This window comes from Cygnus olor, chromosome 8, assembly GCF_009769625.2.
Source record: "Cygnus olor isolate bCygOlo1 chromosome 8, bCygOlo1.pri.v2, whole genome shotgun sequence".
NCBI lineage: Eukaryota > Metazoa > Chordata > Aves > Anseriformes > Anatidae > Cygnus > Cygnus olor.
This window is the reverse complement of record NC_049176.1, coordinates 2,331,497-2,355,309: the sequence shown is the minus strand read 5'-3', so window position 1 is coordinate 2,355,309 and position 23,813 is coordinate 2,331,497. Positions and strand designations below refer to the sequence as shown.

Sequence of the window (23,813 nt, the reverse complement as noted above, 5' to 3'; positions counted from 1 at the left end):
ATTGAGACTTTAACCATAACTCCTATAAATGTAGCAAGGAGTTGTCTGACTCAACCTCTGTATAACATTTGAAAATGTAAGCTGCAGTTGTGGAGATTTAACCCTAAATGAATTACTTTACTCTTTTGAGCTTCTGTCTGTCATATTAATAGTTATCAGGGGCTTACTTAAAGGATTATCTGAATATACAAACATCCAAAGGGGCAACATATTAAATAATATATGAAGTGTCAAGTGCAGTGAAATGGTGCTTTTAAACAATTTTTAGTCAGACACAAATAAATGGGATGCGCCTTCTTACTTGTGCAACATGTGTTCAAAAAAATCAACTCAATTCTTTATGTAAAATCATAGATCTCTTTGTCTACAGTGTTTAGTACAATATTGCTTTCTGTCTCAGACATTGCTAGGTTTGATTTGAGCATCAGCTAAAATTTTCAAGCCACCTTTGCAATGTTATCCAAATATTTTTGCATTTTTTTCACCCAAATTTATAATTCTTTACAAGCATTAATACCACTTAAAACCCAGTTCATGTCCTCTTATAATTAATATAACCTCTGCATTTCAGAATTAAGTGTTAGTTCTTCATTTTTCTATTGTGAAGGATGTACAAATTATATCAGGGAATGCTCTGACATTACTAACAAAATGTTCTGATTTTCTGTAGGAAATGCTATTAGGCCTATCGCCCTCCGTGCAGTGTCTGCTATAGCCCGTGCTCTTCCAGGATTTCCCATTTTAGCAACTGGAGGCATCGACTCTGCTGAAAGTGGGCTCCAGTTTCTGTACAGTGGAGCTTCTGTTTTACAGGTACCTTTTCTTTCTTTAAAACTTGAAAATTAAAATAACTGTAATTAACAGCATAATGTATGTTCCTTTCAAACATTAGCATAGTGGGTTTTTTATACCACTGAAAGCAATTTTCATGTTTTTAGACATGTTTCTCGCTAAAATACATTCATTTTAGATGGAGTAGTAGGAGGAGTTGCCAAAAGAAGACTTTGAGTGTCACAATACCAATCTGGGGAAAGGCTATCCATAAGTATATTACCGCTTTTTTCTATAATCTATGGGATTTGAACTTTAAACATCTTGGTAGCCTGTTACTATGAACACCAGAATATTGGCTGGAAATCAGCCCCTTACCATGCTCTAATAGGCATGTCAGGGCATCATTGCGGCATACACGTTAGACGGATCGATAAGGAGTGCGTGGTAGTTAAGTTATATAGTTCCATTATGTGTTGTTATATTCTGGTAGATACTTGTCCCCTCAATGCAAAGTTCCCATCAAAGACAACAGCAGCTGAGGATCCTGTGGATATTGGCTTGGTGTCACTCTATGGGACGGCTGGAGTGGTTTCATTCCCACAGTTCACTCTGACATTAAAAATTAGTTTCAGTGTGACCATCTTTTCTGCACAGCTATGGTAACTATTGATATTAGTCGCTTGTTTGCTGTTTCAAAAAAAAAAAAATAATCATAGGACAACTTAACATTTTTTTTTTATGTACATACAAGTTATCATTTTGAGGAGCTGAATTGGAAGGCTATTGCTTTTTTATAGACTTGCTATGTTGTTTGCCTTTATTAATAACAATTCCTATTTTTCTAGTTTTTATGGGAATGCTTCAAACTTCCTTTCTCGTGAACAGACAAAAGATCTACCTTTCTTATACAGTGTTCTGAGAGTTTCTTCAATATAAGTACTAAGTAATGGCACAAATTACAAAGCAGTATTTTTCTACAAAAAGTAGGAATGGCAAGGGAATGTTTTTAGTGCTATGCATGCATTTCATTTGTTATTGCTAATAGAGCTGCAGTTTTGATGGCTTTGTCAGTTACGATGTTACATGACCGCAACTACACAAAGTGGAATGATTTTCTGTTCTACCTCTACTACATATGTTTCTAGATGGCTAAAAATGAAGTTTTAAAATGACATGCATGTTTCCTTTATATAGACTGTCTAGCTGTTTACTTTTTATTATTTCTTTTCTTTTCTGTTAGTTTGCCCCAATGGCAATGGGAAATTTTGAAATATCTAATGCAGACATCCCAGTCAGTGCTCAAGAGAGAGAATTGTTGGCTTTACATGTTTTTTAATCATTATTTTCTGTTAAGTAATGATTAACTTCCCTGGAACTGGCTTCCAGAAATGACTTGGATCCATACTGGTCTTCTGCCCTTTCCAACAGATTTTTTCCCAGAGATGGTAAAAAAAAACTCTTTTCTTGTCCTCAGGCTTCACCAGTTTAACTTTAATCGGTTCTAGAACTGCTTATGAACTCCTCTGGATCAAACCCATCCTCAGTTTGAGTGGCCTATTTTTGTTTCACCGAAGCAGGGAAGACATTTAAGCTAATCTGAGATAAATGGATTCTAAAAGTGCTGTGTTATGTGAGGGTCTGAACTAGTTCAATTACATTTATTTAAAAATAAGCCTTTAGAAAACCTCATGCGAGATTGTGAGTACAGGCCATAAATACTTCCCTCATCTAAGGAAAGGCAAGTGGAAGGGAGAGGAAGACAGGTAATCCATATAGATATTCTTACAAGGGATACACTTGACCAGGACTAGACTGAAACATCTGTTTGCTGTTCAAGCAAGATACATTGTGATGGACAGAAAAAGGCAACCTCATCTTCACAGGTTACCTATGGAACATAATTATGATTATGAGAATCAGTACAAGCCTTGCTGTCAATCTGCATGACAACAAGGTCATAGGAATAGCTGGCTAATATACTTTTCCCTAAATCCTAGTTTCTCTCTCACCTGTCCTTGGTAACAAATGCCTCAGTTGTTCTTTCTTCAGTAGTGAAAACTTCTGTTGCTTTCTCAGTACCAAAACACAGAGCAAGTACAGAATCTGGAGGTAATACCAAATTAAGTGATCTACTGAATGATTCATTGTATTAAGATTTACTATTTTGCTGGTCTCTGAGTTAAGTAGGAGCTGGGACTGTACTGGGAGAATTACATATGCATCCCATAGTTTTATCTGAAATATTTGCTTTGGATACTGTTGGAAGTGGTTGTGAATAGATTAACCCAGTGCTGTGCATTTTAGGGTCTAACTTTATGTTTCCAAAACCACGTAGACACCTTATGAGAGACTAATCCAGAGGCAGAAAGCAAACAGCCAGGGCTTTGGCAGTGCAGGAGTGCATTCTGCACTTGGCTATGCCAAATGAGAGTGGTCTTCTCTGCCAGGAGAGGATGATGTTCATGAACGAGGAAAATACGAAGGCTTTGTGTGAGTTGATTTAATTGCCATGTGGCATATCTCTTCGAGAAGAGGTTTATGAATAATAAATGTACCTCCATTAAAAGCAAGATCAGGTTTTTCTCTGCAGCTATTTTACCTGCAATCAGTTCTCCCTTATTTTTTCCAATTGCTTTTATTTTTAAAATGTGGGGATTTATTTTCCATTTACAAAATCATCATACACAGGAATGCAAGTCAGGAGTCAGTTGGTAAACCATATTTTTATTTTTGCTACAACCACCGCAAGTGGTATTAAGCAGGTATGTTAGCGAATGGTTCTGGGAAATAATTTCATTACTCACTGTGTGTTCTATTCCCTCTGCTAGAACACATTTTAGTGTTGTTACTGATATAATGTTCATATGTAAGAAAGTTTTGCATCAGATGTTGAAAACACACTGGATCATTGTAGTTAGTTGTAGCTGGGATTAAAATTTTATACAGTAAATAGCCTCATTCTTCCATGTTATGGACTTCAGAAACAGTTGGGAAAACAACAGCGACAAAACTTTTCAATTTTTCATTAAAAATGCTGAAACTTTTCAGTTGTTCTTCGGCTGATTCCCCGGGACTGTAGTTTTTTGTAACACACACAAATCCACCAATCCTTTTTCAGTGCAAGCATGAAATTCAGGAAAAAAAAAAAAAAGCTATATCTATCCTGCACTTCTTTATCCAGTCCTGCACTTGTCTCACATAGCCAATGCCCTAGAGATGTCTAGCTGCAACTTCTTGATGTACAGTTCATTACTGTAGGCTTGCAGTGCGGCTGAAGAATGTTTTCTTTTCTTTAAAGTGAGCTTTTTTTAAAGCCACAATTTATCAAAATAAGATGTATATTGGATTTTTTGCATCTTTTGCATCATGTGTGTGATTTAGCATGTCACACTGATGGTTTGTTAGATTTCTGCAAGGCTTTGAGGCAGACATACATTTTTCAAAGTCATCTCACTGTAGGAAATTAAAAATGGAGACAATTATAGAAAATTCCAGTGGAAAGAGAAAATGCATTATGGCAAAACCAATAAAAGCGTAAAAAATATTAAAGTAAAAATCACTTCACAGTAGCCTGTATGATTCAATTGTAGATCAATATCGTGTAGTTAATGCATTAGCAGTAGAGCATTAATTTGCAATTACCGCAGGTGATCTGATCCTCTGTGTTCTGTCCATTGACATAAATGACCTTTTGTTGAAAGAGATTCTGTGGTCATTATTTCTATCAGATGTAAAGAAAAAAAAAGGTAGAACAAAGGGGTACTTTCTGAAGTATACATTTTTCATGGTAAAGTCTTTTAACATTATATTCTGTTATGGAACACTTCTGTTAATCTTGAATTTTAGTCATTAACTTGAAAAGAATATGGGCTTCTTTTCAAACAAATTTCTTTTCTTACAAAGTATGGAGGACACTCGTGTCCCCGCATGCTCCAGCATGGCTGTCTGTAAGGCTGTCTACATAGCAAAGATTTAAAATCCACCCACATAGTTCTGCTTTTGTGGGCCCACCTGCCAGGGGGCAGCCTGTAGCTCTACCCCAAGCCCTGTTTCTGGCTCCCCGTTGTGCTCAGCAGGATCAGGACCAGGCGAAGGCACTGCTGCAGTGCAGCCAGGGCCGATGCATGGGCAGTGCTGCTGCTCCCATCGGGCCCACAGGCTGTGAGGTGATGCCACAGCAGCTGTCCTAGGCCTCTGTGTCTCTTTGCGCAGTGGTCAGGTCCTCACCGGTCCCAGGTCTCCCCTTGGTCTGGGAAGTGGGAAATCAAATTTATTGGCCCTTCCCCTGCCACTTTACAGGCTCAAGGCACACTCACACCACAGCTCTGCCTTTTCCCTTCACCCACCTACGTCTCTCACTAGCACCAGCTGGGATTTAGCACCTTGTAGTCCTTTTCCTATGAGCACTGCTCTTGTCCTCACGCTGTCATCTCCAACTCATACACACCCACTGCACTCACACCATGACCCTCCTCAGATGGGGTTTAACCCAGCAAGCAGCTGTGAGGGAAAGATGAGGAAATAGAGCAGGAATACCCCGGCCCCTGAGGCAAGCTGCCATAACACTGAATCTGCCTGTGCCCTCCTCTCCTACCCCCTGCCAGCCTGCATAGGACCCCAGGGATCTGATGAAGAACAAAATCTGTTCTGGAAGCATGACAGCTCATGATGGGAAAACAATAAGGACATTTTTGGCTTCCGTGAGATAAAATCTCCCCCCAACACAGAACGCAGTTGTTTTATGAGAGTACTTGCGTTTTTTGTAACATTTTCAAGAATTCTTGTTGGTACCTCTTTGGAGCCAGAGTCTCAGGGGATTCAGGACAGTTAGATTATTATTTTTTCTTTGGCAGGCATTTTACTGAAGCATTTAGCCAGGGGATTTTTATAACAGCAGGATGGCCCTTTGTGTGTGAATAAACAAGGTTTTTCATCACAAAATAGTGGGACTTGAACTATGAGAGAGCATTGTTATTGTATTTGTGCAAATGTGAAACCCTGTGAGGAACCCTTCTACGCAGTATAAAATGCCCTGTGTCAGAAAATAAAAGCAAGGCTCTGGAAATATAATCACTGAAATGGTAGGAAAAAAATACCATTTCATAAACATTGTCATTATCTTAATGTTTAGATGCTACCATTTCCTCAACCCCAATCTCAAAAATAAATAAATAAATAAATAAAAATAAAAACTAACTTATTTTTAGTTTTCATCAAGGTTACTGATGCAATTTTTCTGTTTTTTAATGGCTACAGAACTGTGAAATAGAGACCTGGTTCTCTGTGCACTTAATTAGTGTTCTTTTAAGCCCATCTCAGTGTCTGTTCAAGTCAGTGAAGACGCTGATATTGAGATAAGCGAGGACTAGATGAGGCCAAAAAATTCTCATCCAGGAATTACTGCTTATGCCATTTAACGGTATGGAGAGTGAGAAACTAAGAGACTGAAATCACAGGAGCACTGGAGCAGGGCAGTGCTGGAGCAGGCCCAGTGCGTTAGAATTCCAGGTTAAGTTTACACTGGTGACACTTCGAAACAATTTATTTAATCCTGTGGTGAATAACAGTGCCTTTGAGTGCAGAGGAAGGGCTCAGTAATCCCTTGCATCTAACCTCAGCTCTGTGCAAGGAGAATCAAGTCGGGTAGCTGGCTGCAAGCCGTAACCAAAGGGTGCAGTCCATGTGACTGAGCAAGGTTGGGCCTCTCCTGCTCTGACCCACAAGGATCCCCTCTGCCTTGACCCCTGCCAGACCGAACACCTGCGTGATGGGGGAACAGAGGCTGGTGACTTTGCTTCGTGTCAGTGGAGAGGTTCCTGTCAGAGAGTGCTCTGCCAGCCATCGCGACTGAGAACAGGTAGGCTTTGGTACCAGCTAACAGCATGAAGTTTCTGACACAGTCTGTGGCTCAGGGTAGAAGATCAAAACCTCTCTGTACAAAGCTGTCCATGTTACAGAGAAGTCAAGATGTTGGAGCTAATTCTTCTCGCACCAATGAAATGGGCGAATGAAGAATAGATTGCTGGATGTAGTGGCAGGCCACCAACATTGTACGAGCAAGACCAGGTTCACAGAATGGCTCTTTACGGTTCCCAAAATTTTAAGGAAACAAAGTAACAGTTAAGGCAAAACCACTTTTCAGATGTAAATCCTCTGATTCAGACAGAAACAGTCTCAGATAGAAATAGTTTTAAAAAACACTACAGCCTGCATTCCCAAAGAAACTCAATATGTGTCTGCATGTCCTTTTGAGTATCCTCAGTCACATTTGAGATTTATGGTCATTTTCTTTGAAATTTGGCAGAAGTTAGAAAGTATTTTGCTGTAACAGGTTTTGAGAAAATGAAGAAGTCAGGCAGAGAAGAGTGTGTACCTGCATTCCTTCACTGTAAGAGAGAGAGCACTATGAGCTCACCTCTATTAGACCTCTGAGAATCCACATGGGACAGTGCTGCTAGGACTGTGTCAGCCACAGGAAAGGCTTTAATTGGCAGTCACACCTTATTAGACGTCAGAGAACCCAACCAGGAGACACAGACCTGCTGGAAGCCAGGTATCATTAGCTCTGCTGCTCACAGAGCCTCATGCTTAAAAAAGTCTTCAATGGATGCAGCACTGAATGGAGTGGCTCTTCTCTGCAGAGCTGAAATTTACAGTACATGGAGAAACAAAAGAGGGAACAAAGTGCTGTTTGAACATGTTGAAATAAAATCAAAAGAAAAATGAACATGAAAGAGAGAGGAGTTGGACAGATACATATGTGATCCCTTCTAATAAACATTTCATTATTTTCTGCTTTTTTCTTAGCTCACTGCTAATTAGAGAAACTCAACCTGTTCTCAACTGTCTGTCTTCCTTTGCTAATAAAAAAAAAAACAAAACAAACATTAGAGGACTGCCACACTTACTGTGCTACACATACTTGGGATGGAAATTGCTAATTGCTGGTGAGAATTTTCTGTGAGAATTCCTTTCACTGAAAATCTGAATTGGTTGGACAAAAAATTCTAGAAAGTTTTTTGGTCATGGCTAGATAAAAATATCAGGTTTATAGCAGGTTTTCAGTATTTATTTTTGCATTTATTATTAGCCACTTTTAATGAAGAGTTGCAATATTCAAATCATTGCATTGTAAAGCTATGAACTGAACTCTAAGCTAATACTACCTTTTATTTTGTGCAGTTTTGCAGTAGTTTTACTTTTTTTTGGAGCTGCTTAAGGGATTTATCTATTAACTTTCTTTCTGCTCATTTCACCAGCTAGTAAATGAGGTTTGCATAGATAGGATTGTTATTTCATAAATTTGTAAGAATGAATTCAAGCTCATTCCATAACAATTGCTATTTGTCATTCTTATAATGGATTCTCATGCAAAGTAGGTTTAACTATCACTGAATGGTAATAATTATTTAATAACAATTATTAAATTGTCTCAGTTGAGCATCAGCTCAAATGCTGGTCTATGGCAGTCACTCCCAACCTCTGCAGAGGATTTGCTCCGTAGTCTTATACCTGGGCGTCCCCAAGCCTCCCGTCCCCCCTTCTACCAGGTGTCTGCCCTGCAGCGCTGGGTCTGGGGGCTTGGTGACTTCAGCAATTGAGGACATACGAAGAGTAATTGCTTTGGCAACACTGTCTCTCCTTCCTCACCCCAAGGATCCAGAGTACTGCCTCTCTTTCCAATCCAGCACTGTTGTTCGTATTTTTAATGTGGATACACACTACTAGTGTGGATTCATGCTACTGCTATCTTGTCTGAACAAGCACAGAGCTGTCGTCCCTGTAGATAAAACCACATGATATGAATTGACAACAAGTGAGTTCTGTTTAGAAGTTTACAAAGCAAAAGCAATATGGAAATGACTCTTCAAAAGAGGCTCAGTTAAGATGTAAGAAATTGTGGGCAGGTTGTTTTATTCAGCTCAGGATGCTTTCAGCCACAAAGCTAGCTTTGTTGTAGAGGAGTTACCCTTGTGTGCCAGTGTGGAAGTGACCGGAAATTGAAACTGAAAATGTACCCAATTCCCTGTTGGACATTGAAAATGTAAATAGAAGGAAAGACAAGCACAGTGGAAAACGATGATTTTCTTTTCTTAGTACTGCCATCTCCAATAATTACTTAGGGAATTTCCTGAATTTTGTTTAAGTTATACTTATTTTAACTGCAGAGGACCTGGTTTTCTTAAAAGAGGAAAACGCAAAATTTTCAGGATTGCAAAGCTCTGCTGTCAGAGACGTTTTTCTCAGAAACATTATCAGCCATACAAAGAAAGTACGCATGCAAGAAGTTTTCCATTTTGTATCAGAGCAGCTCTGTTGATCTGTCAGTCTGAGGCTGTAGCTAGCAGCGAAAGGAAGAAAGGGTGAGGAGGCAGTGGAGCAGCCAGCTCTGGCAAGGCACGGTCCTGGAACCACCCTGGTGTACGTGAACTGCTGTGCAGCTCAGCTTGGGCTCGGTGCAATCGCAGTTTGACAAGACCAGGTGACCATTCCGCTGGTTTCCCTAGGAGTGGAGAAATCTTTTTTCTGCCCAGGCAGGAGGAAGCAATCTGGGAATGGGAGCCCTGATGCCTTTTGAAGAATTTTTCCTGCTACAACATAAGCCACCTGACACAGCTTGATCTGTCTACAGAGAGGCCCTTTTATCCATGCAATTTGAATGAAAGAAACAAACAGAGAAACCATTTTTTCTGAAGCTGGCAGTACATTTAACAAAGGGTTTAATTTCCTTCAATATCTGAGTTATGTTGCTGCTTTTCTTGCTGATATTTATTGTTTGGACAAAGATAGGTAAAACAATCCCCAAGGAAATGTGGAAGTGGGTTTTTATCTCAGACACGAAGGACTCAGAGGGTCAGAACAATTTTATTCACATGAATCTCACTCTTCAATGGACACAGCAGCTGCTGCACAAATTCGTACAGGCAAGCTGATAAAGGATGAAAGTAATTTTAACTGAAATAAAATGTGACAGTACTAGAGGGAGAGACTCACAAGGATGAGGGGTTAATCATTGCAGGACTGAACTGAGGTTCCAAAATGGAAAAATTGCTTTTCTGTTTGATTTTGAGAGGTCTGAGGCTTTCAAAATTCTGGTCACAGGATGATGTCCCTCAGTAGATGGTTCTCATTAGGGTTTGTTGAAAACTTCTTTGACGAAACTGTTTTTCATTGACAAATTTTATTTAATCAAAATAGATTTGGGTTCAAGTCCCTGCTGTGCCTGATTCAGAATGTCCTGGGTTGAAGAACTCTGAAGGTTTAACTTGAATCTGTTATGCATTAATGAACCTTTGCATTACCGATGTGTTTACCCTCCTGCAGTATAAGAGGCCACAGGCAAGTTGCATGGGGAGAAGTCAATGACCAGGAAATAGTTCTTCTGTCACAGGGAAGTTTAAGGATGAAAAAGGTTTTCAGTTTAAACTGCTAGTGAGACTTCTAAAAATGTGTGGAATTAACACATTTCAAGAAAAAATATTATTTGAGTGAATCAAAATTCTGTTTCAGTCATTTTGCAACATATTTTAGTTTTGACCTTTTCATCCAATTAACTTGGATTGCAAAACAGGCATTTTCAAGTTAAATAGAACTGTTGCATTCCATGTTGTCAAACAGCACATATTGGCAATTCTGAAACTTTTTTATGCACATTTTTCTGAACACAGTTCTTTTCTGAAAAGTGTGTTTTCGTAGAGCCACTCTCACTTCTGACAAATATGCATTTCCAAAATGGAAAAACTAACCAACTCCAGTCAAGAGAGGATGGAGTTCCTGTTGTTTAGCCCTCAAAATATGAAATCTTAAACATGCTACTAACTTCTAACTAAATGTGTTATGTATGTATATGACTTTCAGCATCAAACCACCAGGTCTGAGCAAGTTAACTGGTATCTGGTTTAGAAATATCTGTGGAGGAATTGGAGGATATAGGATATGGAAATGTCAAGTAAATCTACATCTACCTGGCACAGCTGCTGATGCTGTTCCAGCAGCTGGAGAACCGCTGGGAGAACTGAAAGATTTCATTTTCCACAACAGAACTTGTAAGAGAGAGGTGAGACCTTTAGGTGTTAATAAACGAAATATGAAGTGATATTCAACATATATTTAAAGATTCTTGGAGAGCCTGTGTATGTGATTGCACTGTTTACACAGGGGAGTTAATTCATCTGCTTTCAAAGATATCTTTCATTTTATAGATCTAGAGTACAGTGATACAATTTGCTGTAGATGGCTGATTATGAGGCTGTTTCCACACTCCTCAATGCTCAAGGCATGTGGAATCATATTTGTTTTCTTAGGAAAGATGATCATGATCAGCACTTTTATCAGTGTGTGTGCCCACCTACTGCATAAAGGTCCACTTTGTAGTTCCAAGAACTGACAGAATGCTCTAGTGAGATAAGGAAATATAACCATTCCTCTATGTGTGGCTGACAGGAGGGGAAAAAAATAAAAAAATAAAAAAAAAAAAACAATTACTACAGGGAGCCTTCTGAAAATTCTTGATTTCTTCCGCATTTCCCTTCTCAAAGACTTGGGATACAAAATTGCATCATTCAGGTCCCTTGATAAGTACTGATTTCCCACTCCCAGTTCCAATTTCCTCTGTGAATGTCAACTCAGCTGTGCTCAACACTGCTTCAGCATTATATCGTCCTGTTGTAGAGAGGATCCAAGCTGTTCAGGAGACAGAGACTTATCCCACAAGCTTGTCTTGCTTAGACTGCGTACCTTCATCTCCTTATAGTTCATTTTGAGCTTCATTACTTACTGACATTAACCTATACTTTTGATTAGAATAGCACCTTACCTTAAGCTTGACTGATGAACTCTCCTGAGGTACTCTCAAGAGTACTCTTGAACTCTCTCTCCAAGTGCAAGGTGCTGCACCTGGGTTGGGGCAATCCCAGACATGAGCACAGACTGGGAGAACTCATTGAGAGCAGCTCTGCAGACAGAGACTTGGGGATTCTGGTGGACAAAAAGCTTGACATGAGCCAGCAGTGTGCGCTTGCAGCCCAGAAGGCTGGCTGAGTCAAGAGAGGAGTGGCCAGCAGGTGTAGGGAGGTGATTGTGCCCCTCTGCTCTTCCCTTGTGAGGTCCGACATGGAGTGCTGCATCCAAGCCTGGGGCCCCCAGCACAAGAAGGGTGTGGGGCTGTTAGAGTGGGTCCAGAGGAGGACCACGAAGATGTTCAGAGGTCTAGAGCACCTCTTGTATGAAGAAAGAGAGAGCTGAGGATCTTCAGCCTGGAGAAGAGAAGGCTCTGGGGAGAGCTCATTGTGGCCTTTCAGTACTTAAAAGGGACTTATAAAAAAAAAAATGAAGAGCATCTTTTTACACATGCAGGAAGTTGATGGGACAAGGGGGCACCATTTTAAACTAAAAGATGTTAGGAGGTTATTCTTCACTCAGAGGGTGATGAGGTACCAGAACAGGTTGCCCAGAGAAGCTATGGATGCTCCATCCCTGGAAGTGTTCAAGGCCAGGCTGAATGGGGCCCTGGGCAACCTGATCTAGAGGATGGCATCCCTGTCTATGACAGGGGGTTGGAACTAGGTGGTCTTTAAGGTCCCTTCCAACCCAAGCCCTTCAGTGAAATTCTATGAAAAAATTCTAGGTATAACAAAATAACTAAAATATTTCCTTACTGACACTCACATGACATCTGACCATACAGTGTTTGTTTGTTTTTTATATAGAGGTTCTTAAGCCCACATGTGGATGGTTGCCTACTCTGCAAACCCTGGAACAGTTAGCATCTTTGAATCTTTCTGCTGTTTGTTACCCCTCGAATGTCACCAGTAAGCCCTCAGCTCATTAGGACTTTAAGTCTAGAACTCAGTTTTAAAAAAAAAAAAATATAGTGTTTGTTTTTTTTCCCATAACTCAGACCATTCGTAGGTGTAATATATGAGACCATCAACTGCTTTCTGAAAGCTGTATTGGACTTTGGAACAAATAGTAGTTCATTAGTTCATGTATATTAGCTCGATTCTGATGTTTTAAAAAGGCTATCAGCCATCATCCAAATCAGTTTTGCATGTTGATCCAGTATCTGAAGCCTTGTTAAGTAACATCCCATCTGCTAACCTATATCTCTAGAGTCATTTAAGCAGCTAATGTGAATGAATCAAATCATTCCATCTGTACTGTATCAATATTTGGAAAGCTTTTCCTTAGTTACAAATTTATTCTTTGAAACAAAGAATCTTGCTTTTTTCCAGAGAGTGCAGCACGTTGTCTGATAATCCACTTCCCCTAATATTCTTAATCCTACAACCCTCCAGCAAAAGTTATAATTGCTGATAGAAAGGGTAATTTAGGCTATGCATTTAATGTACTGGTAAGTCAGTGCTCAACGAGACATGAGGATTAGGAACCATTGGTATATAGGCAGTCTTTCCATGGGCATTGGTATCCTGATGACTGTAAGTACAGAAACATCTCTCAGAGAAGATTTTATGTGTGTCCTTACTCTCAGGTTGCAGTTCTTTTCACTTTAGTATGAGTATTGTGTTCGGCAACCAACGCAGTGTATACTGCTTTTCATTTTGTAAAGCTGGGCACATCTAAATCATTGTAGTGGGGCTACAAAACAAGCATTTTAATTTCCATGGGCAAGGGCTATGCAGCAGATAGATTGCAGGGCCCTGAAAGATCTCCCTTTGGTTGAGTCAATTTTTGCTAGTTGCTATTGAGAATAATTTTTAAATTGCATGTATGCCTTTCCCCAGATTAAAATCATGCTTTTTCCCACAAAAATAAAATTAATTTTCTTAAGGCCATTGATTTATATGGGTATCCAGATAGGCACAAATAGGATCCTTCCTGAAGCACCTTGCATTCATTTATGATTTCAGCTTTTTTTCTACAAGAATCTTAGTCAATAGACACTAATCAAAAAAGCAGTAGCTTCAACTATACATTGAAAAACAGCTTAGAGTCATTCATAAATGTTTCTCTAACAGAAAGGTGGATTTATGTCTTCAGTAGTTATCAGGAAGAATTTTAGTAGAAAAAGAAAGCTTCTATAAGATGATGATAAATAATGTCAAAGTAGAATATATAATATAAAATAAAAACAGCACATAATTCTTTTGCTTACCATTTGGGCATATAAGTAAAAATATTTCAAAGGAAGTCTGACAAATTAATGGAAAAAAATTAATTCATCATAAAAACTCTTGCAGGTATCTCAGAGGAATAATAGTTGTTTATCCCCTTGCTATGATAAGAATATTAGAAACTGTGAAGTCAAAGGCTGATTGCCTAATAGGATGGCATTTTGAGAGCTATTTTATTTAGAGATCCTATGCAGTTTAGAACCAAAGCTGAAATAAGTTTCTGTCTTCTGGGGAAGCAAGATGGCATTCTGCTAAATGCTAGAATTTTATCATTTGAAGGTGAAAAAAAAAGCAAAAGAAAGCAGCCAGCAAGACCTAAGAATATAAAAGCATTTGAGATCTCAGAAGGAGTTTAAATCAATGCACTGCCACAGTTACAGCACAGATGAAAGAGCCTGCTGTCTCAATTGCCAGGAAACTACTTAGAAACTCTCACTTTGATTTTTTTTTTTTTGGTAGCCCGTTACATTACCACTAAATGCAATATATGGGGACATCACTGCTTTGATGTTGTACAGCTGCAACAAATGGAAACTAATATTGTAGAACAGTCAAGCTATGTGATTTGCGTTTGTATATACAAATATATACCCATCAATCTTACTTCTAGACTGTGTATCACTGCCACCCATCTGCCTCCTTACTGTTACTTCCATTTTCATAAAAATGACAATTATTTTGCACTCATATTCTGAAGAGAACAACATATATTTCGGAGGGTGTAAAAATGAAATTTTTATCCAAACTATTGTCTCTAACACCACTTACCTCAAATTCATTGCTGGCAAAGTTGTTTAATAGTGATTTGAAACAGACATCCCTCATTGGAAAAGGCAAGGACAGCATTGAACAGGAATTGCTTCAGTGGGTGATCTGGCTGGAAATGCCTCAGCCACTTTGTCCAGGGCTCTGCATGGATGGCATAGGTCTTGCACACAGTCCCCCAGGATACTCCAGAGTTTGAGCAGGATGATAATGCAGTGTGGGGATATTTTCCCTGTTGATGCTAGAACCATAGGTTATGGGCAATACCCTAAAGTTATTACAGAGATCTCTCAGTGAACAGTGAAGGGGATTTGTCCGAGGAAAGACTTCAGAAATTGCCTTCTCTTTTTTTGTGTAATGATTCTGCTAACAGCAAAGGCATTTACAATGTTTTGTACCTGACGTAGTAGTACCTGTCACTGATAATGAACTTTTTCTTCATAGCATGTAAATTAAAAGTTTCAGTGATGTGAATGATGAAAAGCAATCATGTATCTTGTAAAATTCTTTTTACAAAATAATAATCTCTTGGCAATTTACTCTAGTCTCTCAAGTAAGATTTGTAATGGCTCTAGATCCTTTGACAAAGCTACGCTGAGTATTTATGTTTATTTAGTAATAGAGCAGACAGGTCATTTGTTATGCAAGACATCAGCAGGGACCTTTGGATGCTAACCCCATCATTGCATTTTGCAGGGCAGTTTTACTTAGAGCCTTAAGCCTGTGATTCATTTCACATCCACATTCCCCAATGAGGTCATTTGGTGTACGTTTGATTTACCAGCAGCGTAGCAGGCGTTGTGTCTTTTAGTATCTCATATGTGTCTGTATAGATTAGAATCGTAACCTACAGTTGCAATTTATACTGAACAGTTTTATACTTCAGAATATTAGGAGTACAATATTACTGATCGTGTAATGCGTGTTGGCTGGCTTGTCTCTTTCAGGATGCAAGGGGCACTCACTGGTATAGAAAGAGGAACGTGGATCTGGTGGATAGAAAGGGAGGTCAGATGTTAAAAGTTAACTTGTGAAATTGTGGTGGTTTTACTGCCAAGGCAGTAGCGTAGTCAGACAGTGCACTAAAACCAAGCTTGTGCAAAATTATCTTTCTGTGTATGAGTGCAATAAGAATAGTACATGTTGCCTTTGCAAACAGGAAAAAGTAGTGCCTTTTTTCTCTGTCCCAAATTCTATTCCAAGCTAGAGACAAACATAGGCAAGGAGGACAGCTGACAACTTCATTGCGATCTTGACTTCTGTGCGTGTCCCATAGATTGCTCACAGGGCCTGCCTCTCACCATCCAATGAAGAAAAAGCTACTTTCTACCTAACCATTTCAGGTGAAAGCCTGGGTCAGCACACCATTGAACGTTAATTTACTCATAAGACTGAGTCACTTGGATTACGTAGAACCAAGGGATATTAAACAGATGGAATCTCTGCCATGCGAAGTCACAGCACCACTGCTTGCTAGAACCTGGGCTGATAAACCAAATGAGCAACAGATCCACACTTGATGTTTCTTGTACCTGTCCATAACCAGTTTCTGCTGGCCATAGGCTGCTGGTCTGGAACAATATGAACATTTGAATGTGCTCAGTTGTAGTTATGTATTTGCTTAGGCTTTTACTTCAGGGTCTAAAGGGAAACAAATTTCATTGTGTTTGGTCCTGAAAGGAGTGGTGCTGAGGAGAGGAGATGGGTGGACAGAGCTGGTCTCCAGCCAGGTTTGTGCTGCTGGGCCAGTCGGTGCACAGGGCTCTGACAACAGCTGTTCCAGTGGTACCGTGCTCCATTATCTCCTGTTGAGGTGGTTTTTAATAAGACATTAAATGAGAGGTGGCACAATCAAAAGGCAGTTCCATTTTAAATATGGATATAGCTGGACTGCGTTTCCTGCTTTTCACACCTGTAAAATAAGAAGCAGCAGAAGGGAGAGTTTAACGTTGAGCTTTGGAAGGGAGGGAAGCATGCCTGCTCCCAGTTCAAGCAGCAGGACTGAAGCGATATGTGGAGACAGGTCAGCTCACTGCTGTGGTTTTTCCGGGAGTGAGAGTTTGAGTCACCTGGTCTACTGCCCTGCCACTTCTCTGGTGCTGAGAAGAGGGCAAGTGTCATTTAAACCAGTGATTCAGAGGCAGCCAGGTATGGCGCTAAAAACCTCTCTCTGTGGTGTAGAAATTGTCCTGGCTGATGGGGCACTGGGACCTTTTATCTCGACTTTGTTCAACCCCTTTTAAAAGGCAACAAAGCTTTCTGCATTGATTCACAGAAGATACTATAAGCCTAAAAGCCAAATATCCCCATCTGATATGTACAGCCTAAGAAATTTTGAAGTTCGGAATGCTTTGGAATTTGCCAAAAACATGACAGAACTATTTCTGTTGGTTTTGTATGCATTAATGTTTGAAAGTCTCTTGTTCCAGGAAAGGCCCATAAAAATAAGCACCTGCTTTTATCACAGTGAAATCAGTGAAAGGCATGTCTTTGGGTAATTATTTGCACCATTGGGCACCAGTCATAAGGTTCCCACAGAGGAGAAGGGTCATCTGAAGCCACTAGCAAATTCAGTTTCTAAGTCTTCTCATTTCAGATAACGTTCTTCTTTAGTTCAGTGATTTACATTCTTTTTTTAAAAAATGCATTTTGCCTTCACTTCTGGAACCTACGTGGCTTCCCATGGAAGGCAAACAGTGCGATGCACGTAGAGCTAGGATTGATCCCTGAGTTGTAGTGTGATATCATCTTCTGCACATTTTTTATATTATTGCAGTTCATAACACTGCACCATAAGATGGAAAACAGTAAAAACCACTTTATTTATAAGGTTATTACAGGTATCCTCCAGTGTATCTCATGTATACATCCTGTCAAAATATTTCAGGATTTTGACAACAGTGCCTGAACCTGTTTCAAGTGACATGACATGGCTTTTAACTGGTTTGGTTTTTTTTTTTTTTTTACAATTTTACTATTTTCAAGAATAGCTAATAAAACTGTTGTTACCTGTGCACTAAAATAATAGAGAATTCCTTGTTGAACAAAAACCCTTAAATAAGCACCAGTTGAGTTTTGCAGTTAAATAGCCTATACTGGAAATTATTGATATTCTCCATAATTACTCTTGGGTTAAAAAAAAAAAAAAAAAAAAAAACTTGAAGTCTGTAGAATGAATAACAGGCCTAATTAATGCCCACATTATTTCTGCAGAGAAACAGATTTTGTGTAATCTAAATGCACTACATAGAATATGTTCTTGTGTTTAGGTTATAGTTTGTCCTTATTTTTTCCTTGTGTAGCTATAGTGTATGGTATTTTACAGTGTGAAGTATGCCTTTCTTCAAAATTGCGAGTTGTATTATCATTTCTGAAATGTGAAAAACAGTTATATATTTCCTGTGTTTTCAAATGTTAATGCCAATTGTGATCTGAGGTATATTTTCTTATTGAAAGTGTTTATGTGTTTGTGCATGTCCACACCTTCATGTTCTAAGGTAGGTAGCTATTTCATTGTTGTGCTTATTACGTGTGTATGTAAATGTAGGTATTATCAGCAGAACTGGTTTTATTTTTTAGAATAAAAGCTGAATCAGAAGCTGAAAACACTGACACATCTGGAATTTATGAGCATTTCCAGGGAATGACAGTTAATGGTAGTCAACTGACCCTGCCGCTCTTCAGTGGTGGATTAGGGTTTAGCTCATAAAAATGTGTTCAAAGAAGAGTCAGGGATATTTTACTCACTTGTTGTCAGTTTAGTTGGGTATCTCTGTGGGTTTAAATCTGAGCTGATATCCACAAGGTAGTCTAGAAAAATCCATGTAAATAATCAGGCTATTCTCTGCTATTGGTAGTTCTGTGCCTACAGATCAGGGATCATTTCTTTGCATGTTTATAAAGATATATTGCTCTCCGTGTTTTTAAAGCACCTAAAATAAACTGGCCTGGCCTCCGAGTACCGTTGAGTGGCAAATATTAATTAGCAGAAGGGGAGCATTGTTCTGCTCCATGCCTGGCAATGGTTGCCCATACTAGTATCTGCTTAGTGTATCTGCTTATGGTTGCCCATACTAGGTCTGTTTAGTGGATACTGTGTGCTGAGACACCTTCATTGGAGCCAGATTCTTCTCAGGAATATCCAGGGAGAGGACAAGCAGCAATAGACATGAATTGGAAAACAGGAAATTCCATTTAAATATAAGAAAAAGCTGTAAGGGTGATTGAACACTAGACCAAATTCCCCTGAGAGGTTGTGGAGTCCCTATCTTTGGAGATATTCAAAACCCAACTTGATACAGTCCTGGGTAGCCTTCTCTAATTGACCCTTCTCTGAGCTGGGAGGTTGGACTTCACAATCTCTAGAGAAGCCTTGTAACCTCAGCAAGTCTGTAGTTCTCTGATTTGTTTGACCGGGGCATAAATGGCTATGTCTGTGCTTCCCAAACAGGGCAGGCTGGGAAATACCCAGTGTCTGCAGGCAAAGGCCTGCATGCTCAGCAGCAGAGTCCTGAAAGATGCACAGTGGGGCTGAGTGTGCAGGCTTGCTTCTGAAAAGCCTTCAGATCTGGTCTAAGGGCTGCCATTAGGAAACATGGGCATAACCGATGTTACTGAGTCCTTTTTTTCGTGAACTGCACTGGTGGCTATCATGACATAAGATCGAGCAGCCAATTAATATCCTGAATTCCTATAGTTCTTTGTCAGTGAAGTTTCAATAAGGGTCATCTGATAATCAGTAAGTCCAAAAAGCTTGCTAACTTCTTGTGCTCCTCTGCCAGGATGTTGCTGATAACTGTATTTACATTTCACAGGTGTGCAGTGCAATCCAGAATCAAGATTTCACTGTTATTGATGACTACTGCACTGGACTGCGAGCTCTTCTTTACCTGAAAAGCATTGAGGAACTCAAAGACTGGAATGGACAGAGTCCTGCAACCATGCGCCATCAGAAAGGAAAACCAATACCTAGAATTGCTGATCTAATAGGAAAGGTATGTTGTTTCATTGTCATTCCTCTATAACGTTATGTCTATGCAAGTCCATCTTCGTTGTATGCTAACTACCTTGGTTAACCACTGCTGCTGTCACAACTAGTCACCAAGTCTTTTTTTTTTTCCTCCAGGGTATTAGCAAATATCTGACGGCAGCTTGAGCAGACAAACTTGAAATGACTTGATATGCAATAACCTTTTTATTGTAAATATGATGTCTCCACTTTGTTTATAACAGCATGTCTTTTTTTAAAGTGTAGGATGTAAAATTGCAATTGCATTGGAACTGCTTGTTTTAATGCAACAACTCAATTCAGATTGATACTAGTACTGTGCCAGAAGTGCCAGGGTGTTCCGCCCATAGTGCAACATTCAGGAGATATGAAAGCCACCTAGCACTGGACTCGACCAGCTGAGACAGCTTCTGTCACAACCACGCTGCTGGTTGGAATGCTAGATCAGATAGCAGTGGTTCTACTGCCATCATACCTGAGTATCTCATGGTCTTTCATGTGTACCGATTCCCATACCCTATGCAAGGCAGGGAAAGTTCCAGGTGAGGAACAGCAACACTGAATAATAAATTCCACAAGGTCATTTAAACCTAGAAAGTGTGGTGGAATAGGAATGTAAACTACGGTCTCTCTGAAATCCTGACTTCTGGACTGTCTCTCCTCTCTGCTCTACTAGTTCCCTACTACAAAACGTCTTTGGATATTTTTCCAGATGCAGTAGATTGCAGCTGCCCCAATACTGCACACCCCTATACTAGGACACCTGCTGATCCATGCTGAGAAGCAGGGAGGTGTAACTGGCTTCCTACTGATGCCCTGCTGCCTACTGCTCTAAGCAAAATACCTGCACATCAGGGAGGCAGAGCTTTTGTTTCTGGTTACTAGAGGGGATCACTTTGAAGACTGATTTCAGTTATACTTCATGCCTATTGATTATCCTTCTAAAATCTGATACAACACTGTTGAAAATGTTGTAAAAAGTAAAGAATTACAAAAGAATAGGATTTGGAGTGTCAAACACCTCCAAATCTCTGCTTATCATTGCTGATGACTGGAGTTGGATTTAGAAGCAGATTAGAGACTCCTGTATTATTGTTCTCTGTGGAGCTCTGAAAATTATAACATTACCTTTCAGGAGAAAAGACAATCCCATTCCTAAAGCTCTAAATAATACACTGCTTAAAAATAAAACAAGATATAAGCAGTTTCATTTTCATCTACTTATGTTAAGCAGTTAAACCAGTCTCAAAGGGTTGTATTCAAACTTCCTTTCTTTAACACCTGTGGAAACGTATACAGCATTTTCAATTCACGTGACAGAGATTTTTTGCAATTCTTCTTTAAAGCTGCATTCAGTGTTCTTTGTATTATCTTTTTATTTTACTAAAAAAGACAACCATTGTCAAAGATGTCTCTCATGTCCTTTTGATTGAGAAAAAAAATTACAAGTCTTAGTCTTTTCCGCTTGTCACTACATCAATAATTAAATTTAAAAAGGTAGTGTGAAAAGATGCTTTAAGGGAACATTTAATAATTCAAAGGAATCTTAACTTGAAACAGGTCACATGAAAAAGAATGGAAAACAAAGCCCTATGTAATCATGTCTGGCTGGGCCTGTTAGACATTTAAAAGTAGCAAGACGTACAGAATATAAGTAATTGTGTATTTGATTGCCTTTAGCACAGAATTATATCATTGGATCATTGCTACTAAATAATAAAATATAAAGTTAACCAGGCTGCACCATTGATAAGGTAGTGATATATTTTAGACCAAAGCTCAGGATGACTGTTCAGGAATGTACATTCAAGGGAAAAGGAAGAAATATAATACAACATGGGTAAAGGGAAATACAATGATAAATGATCCTACTAGGGGCAATCAAATACAAAGGCTTGATATCATTAATATTTACAATACCATAATTAGCAAGACTGTGCCTAAGCAGTGTTATTAGTGTAACTAATTATGTTATCATAAACTATGTTAGCAATACTATAGGAATCAGTATTCTTACCTTTATAAATTATTATCAATATTGGATTTCATGTACTTGTGCCTAGCAAATTCAGTTAAGTACTGCAGTTTCATCTAGATTCAAACACAAGTATCTAGTGTGTTTGGCAGCAAGTAATAACACACACTCTTGATTCTCTTTCTAAAATAAATTCACTGAAAGGGATGTCCTCACTCTTTGTTTGAAAAAGGGGAGGTAGCCTACTGATGTGATGTGTATATTCTCATTGATAAAAGTAATTCATGTCCATATTTTATACATAGACTAAAATATGACAGCCAAAATCCTTCATTGCAATTTTTAAAACCTTCCAAGTTTTTTAAAAAAACTTCCTCATTACTGTAAGGTGAAATGCAGTTTTTTCAGTAAGACCCCATGAGAAACTAAACAGCAAATACTGATGAAGTTTTGCATTTAAAAAAGTGAAGATGCTAATTTAAAAATAATCTAATTTAGTTGCAGTAAATGTAAAAATAGAAGGGAATGATTCTCAATTTGGTAAGTGACAGAATTCCTGTTGATTTTCATGTGGAAACATGGGGATAATTCAGGCAATTGATAATTTAATGAGGAGGAACTGCAGGACAAGAATAATTTTCAAAAGTATCAAGAACTACTTGCCTTCTGATGGTATGCAATTCATTAAGCCTTTCCTAGTCCTCAATATATTACAGAATTAGGACTGGTCCTATTCCTAGTTGAATATGTTTGTAATGTTTGTTATGTTATCTATTTTGATTCACAATGCAGTATTGAACATTAATGTCCATATTTGTATATAGCAGTGCACTAGCCTTTTGATAATTCATTTTCCATCCTGGGATCAGTATCAAATAGATGCTGAGTGCACTGTTGCCACAAGAGTGACACAGTAGAGTTTTGTTATGAAATATTGTAGTATATGATGACCAGAGTCAACTAGAAGATAAATTCTTACTTCTAAACTGTTCACCTGACATCAGACTGAAGCTGTCTTGCCATGCAGACACCAGAGAAATGACAAACTGAACAGTTATCACTGTCAGTTGTTACATTTACCACAACAATTTCCTTCCTAAACAGAAACAATACTAAAAATACTGTGCCAAATAGTGTGATATGCTAAGCAGTCTATGAATAGGCATACCTACTTTTGGCTGAAAAGGAGAATCATTTTGATCAGTTCCTGTTCATATATCTCCATTAATACAACCAATATTTTCATCCAGTAACTTCTAGTCCTTAATGAATGAGAAGAATCATAGTAGTAGAAAATATCTTGGAAACTCAAGTGCTGTTTTTATGTTTTTCGCTGTTTCATAATGTGTTTGTTGGTCTATAGACCCTAAATTTAACATCTTTGAGGCAGCTGGTACATATTTTCTAATAGTCTTTTCTATAATGCTAGCTTTTTCCCTGTTTGCTAATATAGTGGTTGCTGCTGCAGTCAGTGCTTGTCATTGTCCCAAGATGTGACTTGTAATGCTATACTACCTGTAATATCAGTGAGATTCCCACTTAGAAATGCTAACCTCAGTCATGGCTTCTAGTGACTGTTTTCCTTAGCTCCACCAATTTTATTCATTCTTTACTAGGGTTGTAGCCTTTCTCCATAACCACTCCGAAGACAGTCCTTACATAGATGCTGCATCAGACTCACAAAGGTGGACAGAGCCAGTCTTCGGGGCTTTCTTCCTCATTGCTTTTCTGATAGCTTATTTAGATTTATTTTTTTCTGTGGGAGGAACTAAATTTTGAAACTTTGACACAGATGACTGTTATTAATACCACCTCTGAATCACCTTTCTATTAAATGCATGAAATAAACCTTGTCAGCTTGTCTCAGCTATAATCTCAGTTTGCAAATCTAGGCACTGAGATGAGAGAGTGGCAAGGTAATGATGACACCACACTGCTTTCTCACTGAACACCCTCAAGGAAGAACTTTTGTAAAAGGACACTTACCTCAGCATGAATGTAGACTGAGATCAAGTACATGATGCAATGAGGCAGACAGTTAAGATGTACGGCATGCTCTTACAACCCAAAATTATTGGGGTGGCTGCATAAGAGAGAGGGAGAGCGCAGTTAGTATCCTCATAATCCCAAATTAACTGAATTGTGTTTTAGAATCATG

The 23,813-nt window shown here is 38.9% G+C and overlaps 1 protein-coding gene across 4 annotated transcripts in view; it reads left to right on the top strand.

Moving 5' to 3' along the window:
• DPYD (dihydropyrimidine dehydrogenase) overlaps positions 1 to 23,813 on the top strand; it is a 354,038-nt gene that overhangs the window by 289,115 nt on the left and 41,110 nt on the right. For all 4 annotated transcript variants that reach the window (XM_040566231.1, XM_040566230.1, XM_040566229.1 and 1 more), the window contains 2 exons: positions 671 to 813; positions 19,487 to 19,666. In XM_040566231.1, the coding sequence (XP_040422165.1) occupies positions 671 to 813; positions 19,487 to 19,666 (323 nt within the window). The remainder of the gene's footprint in view (positions 1 to 670; positions 814 to 19,486; positions 19,667 to 23,813) is intronic.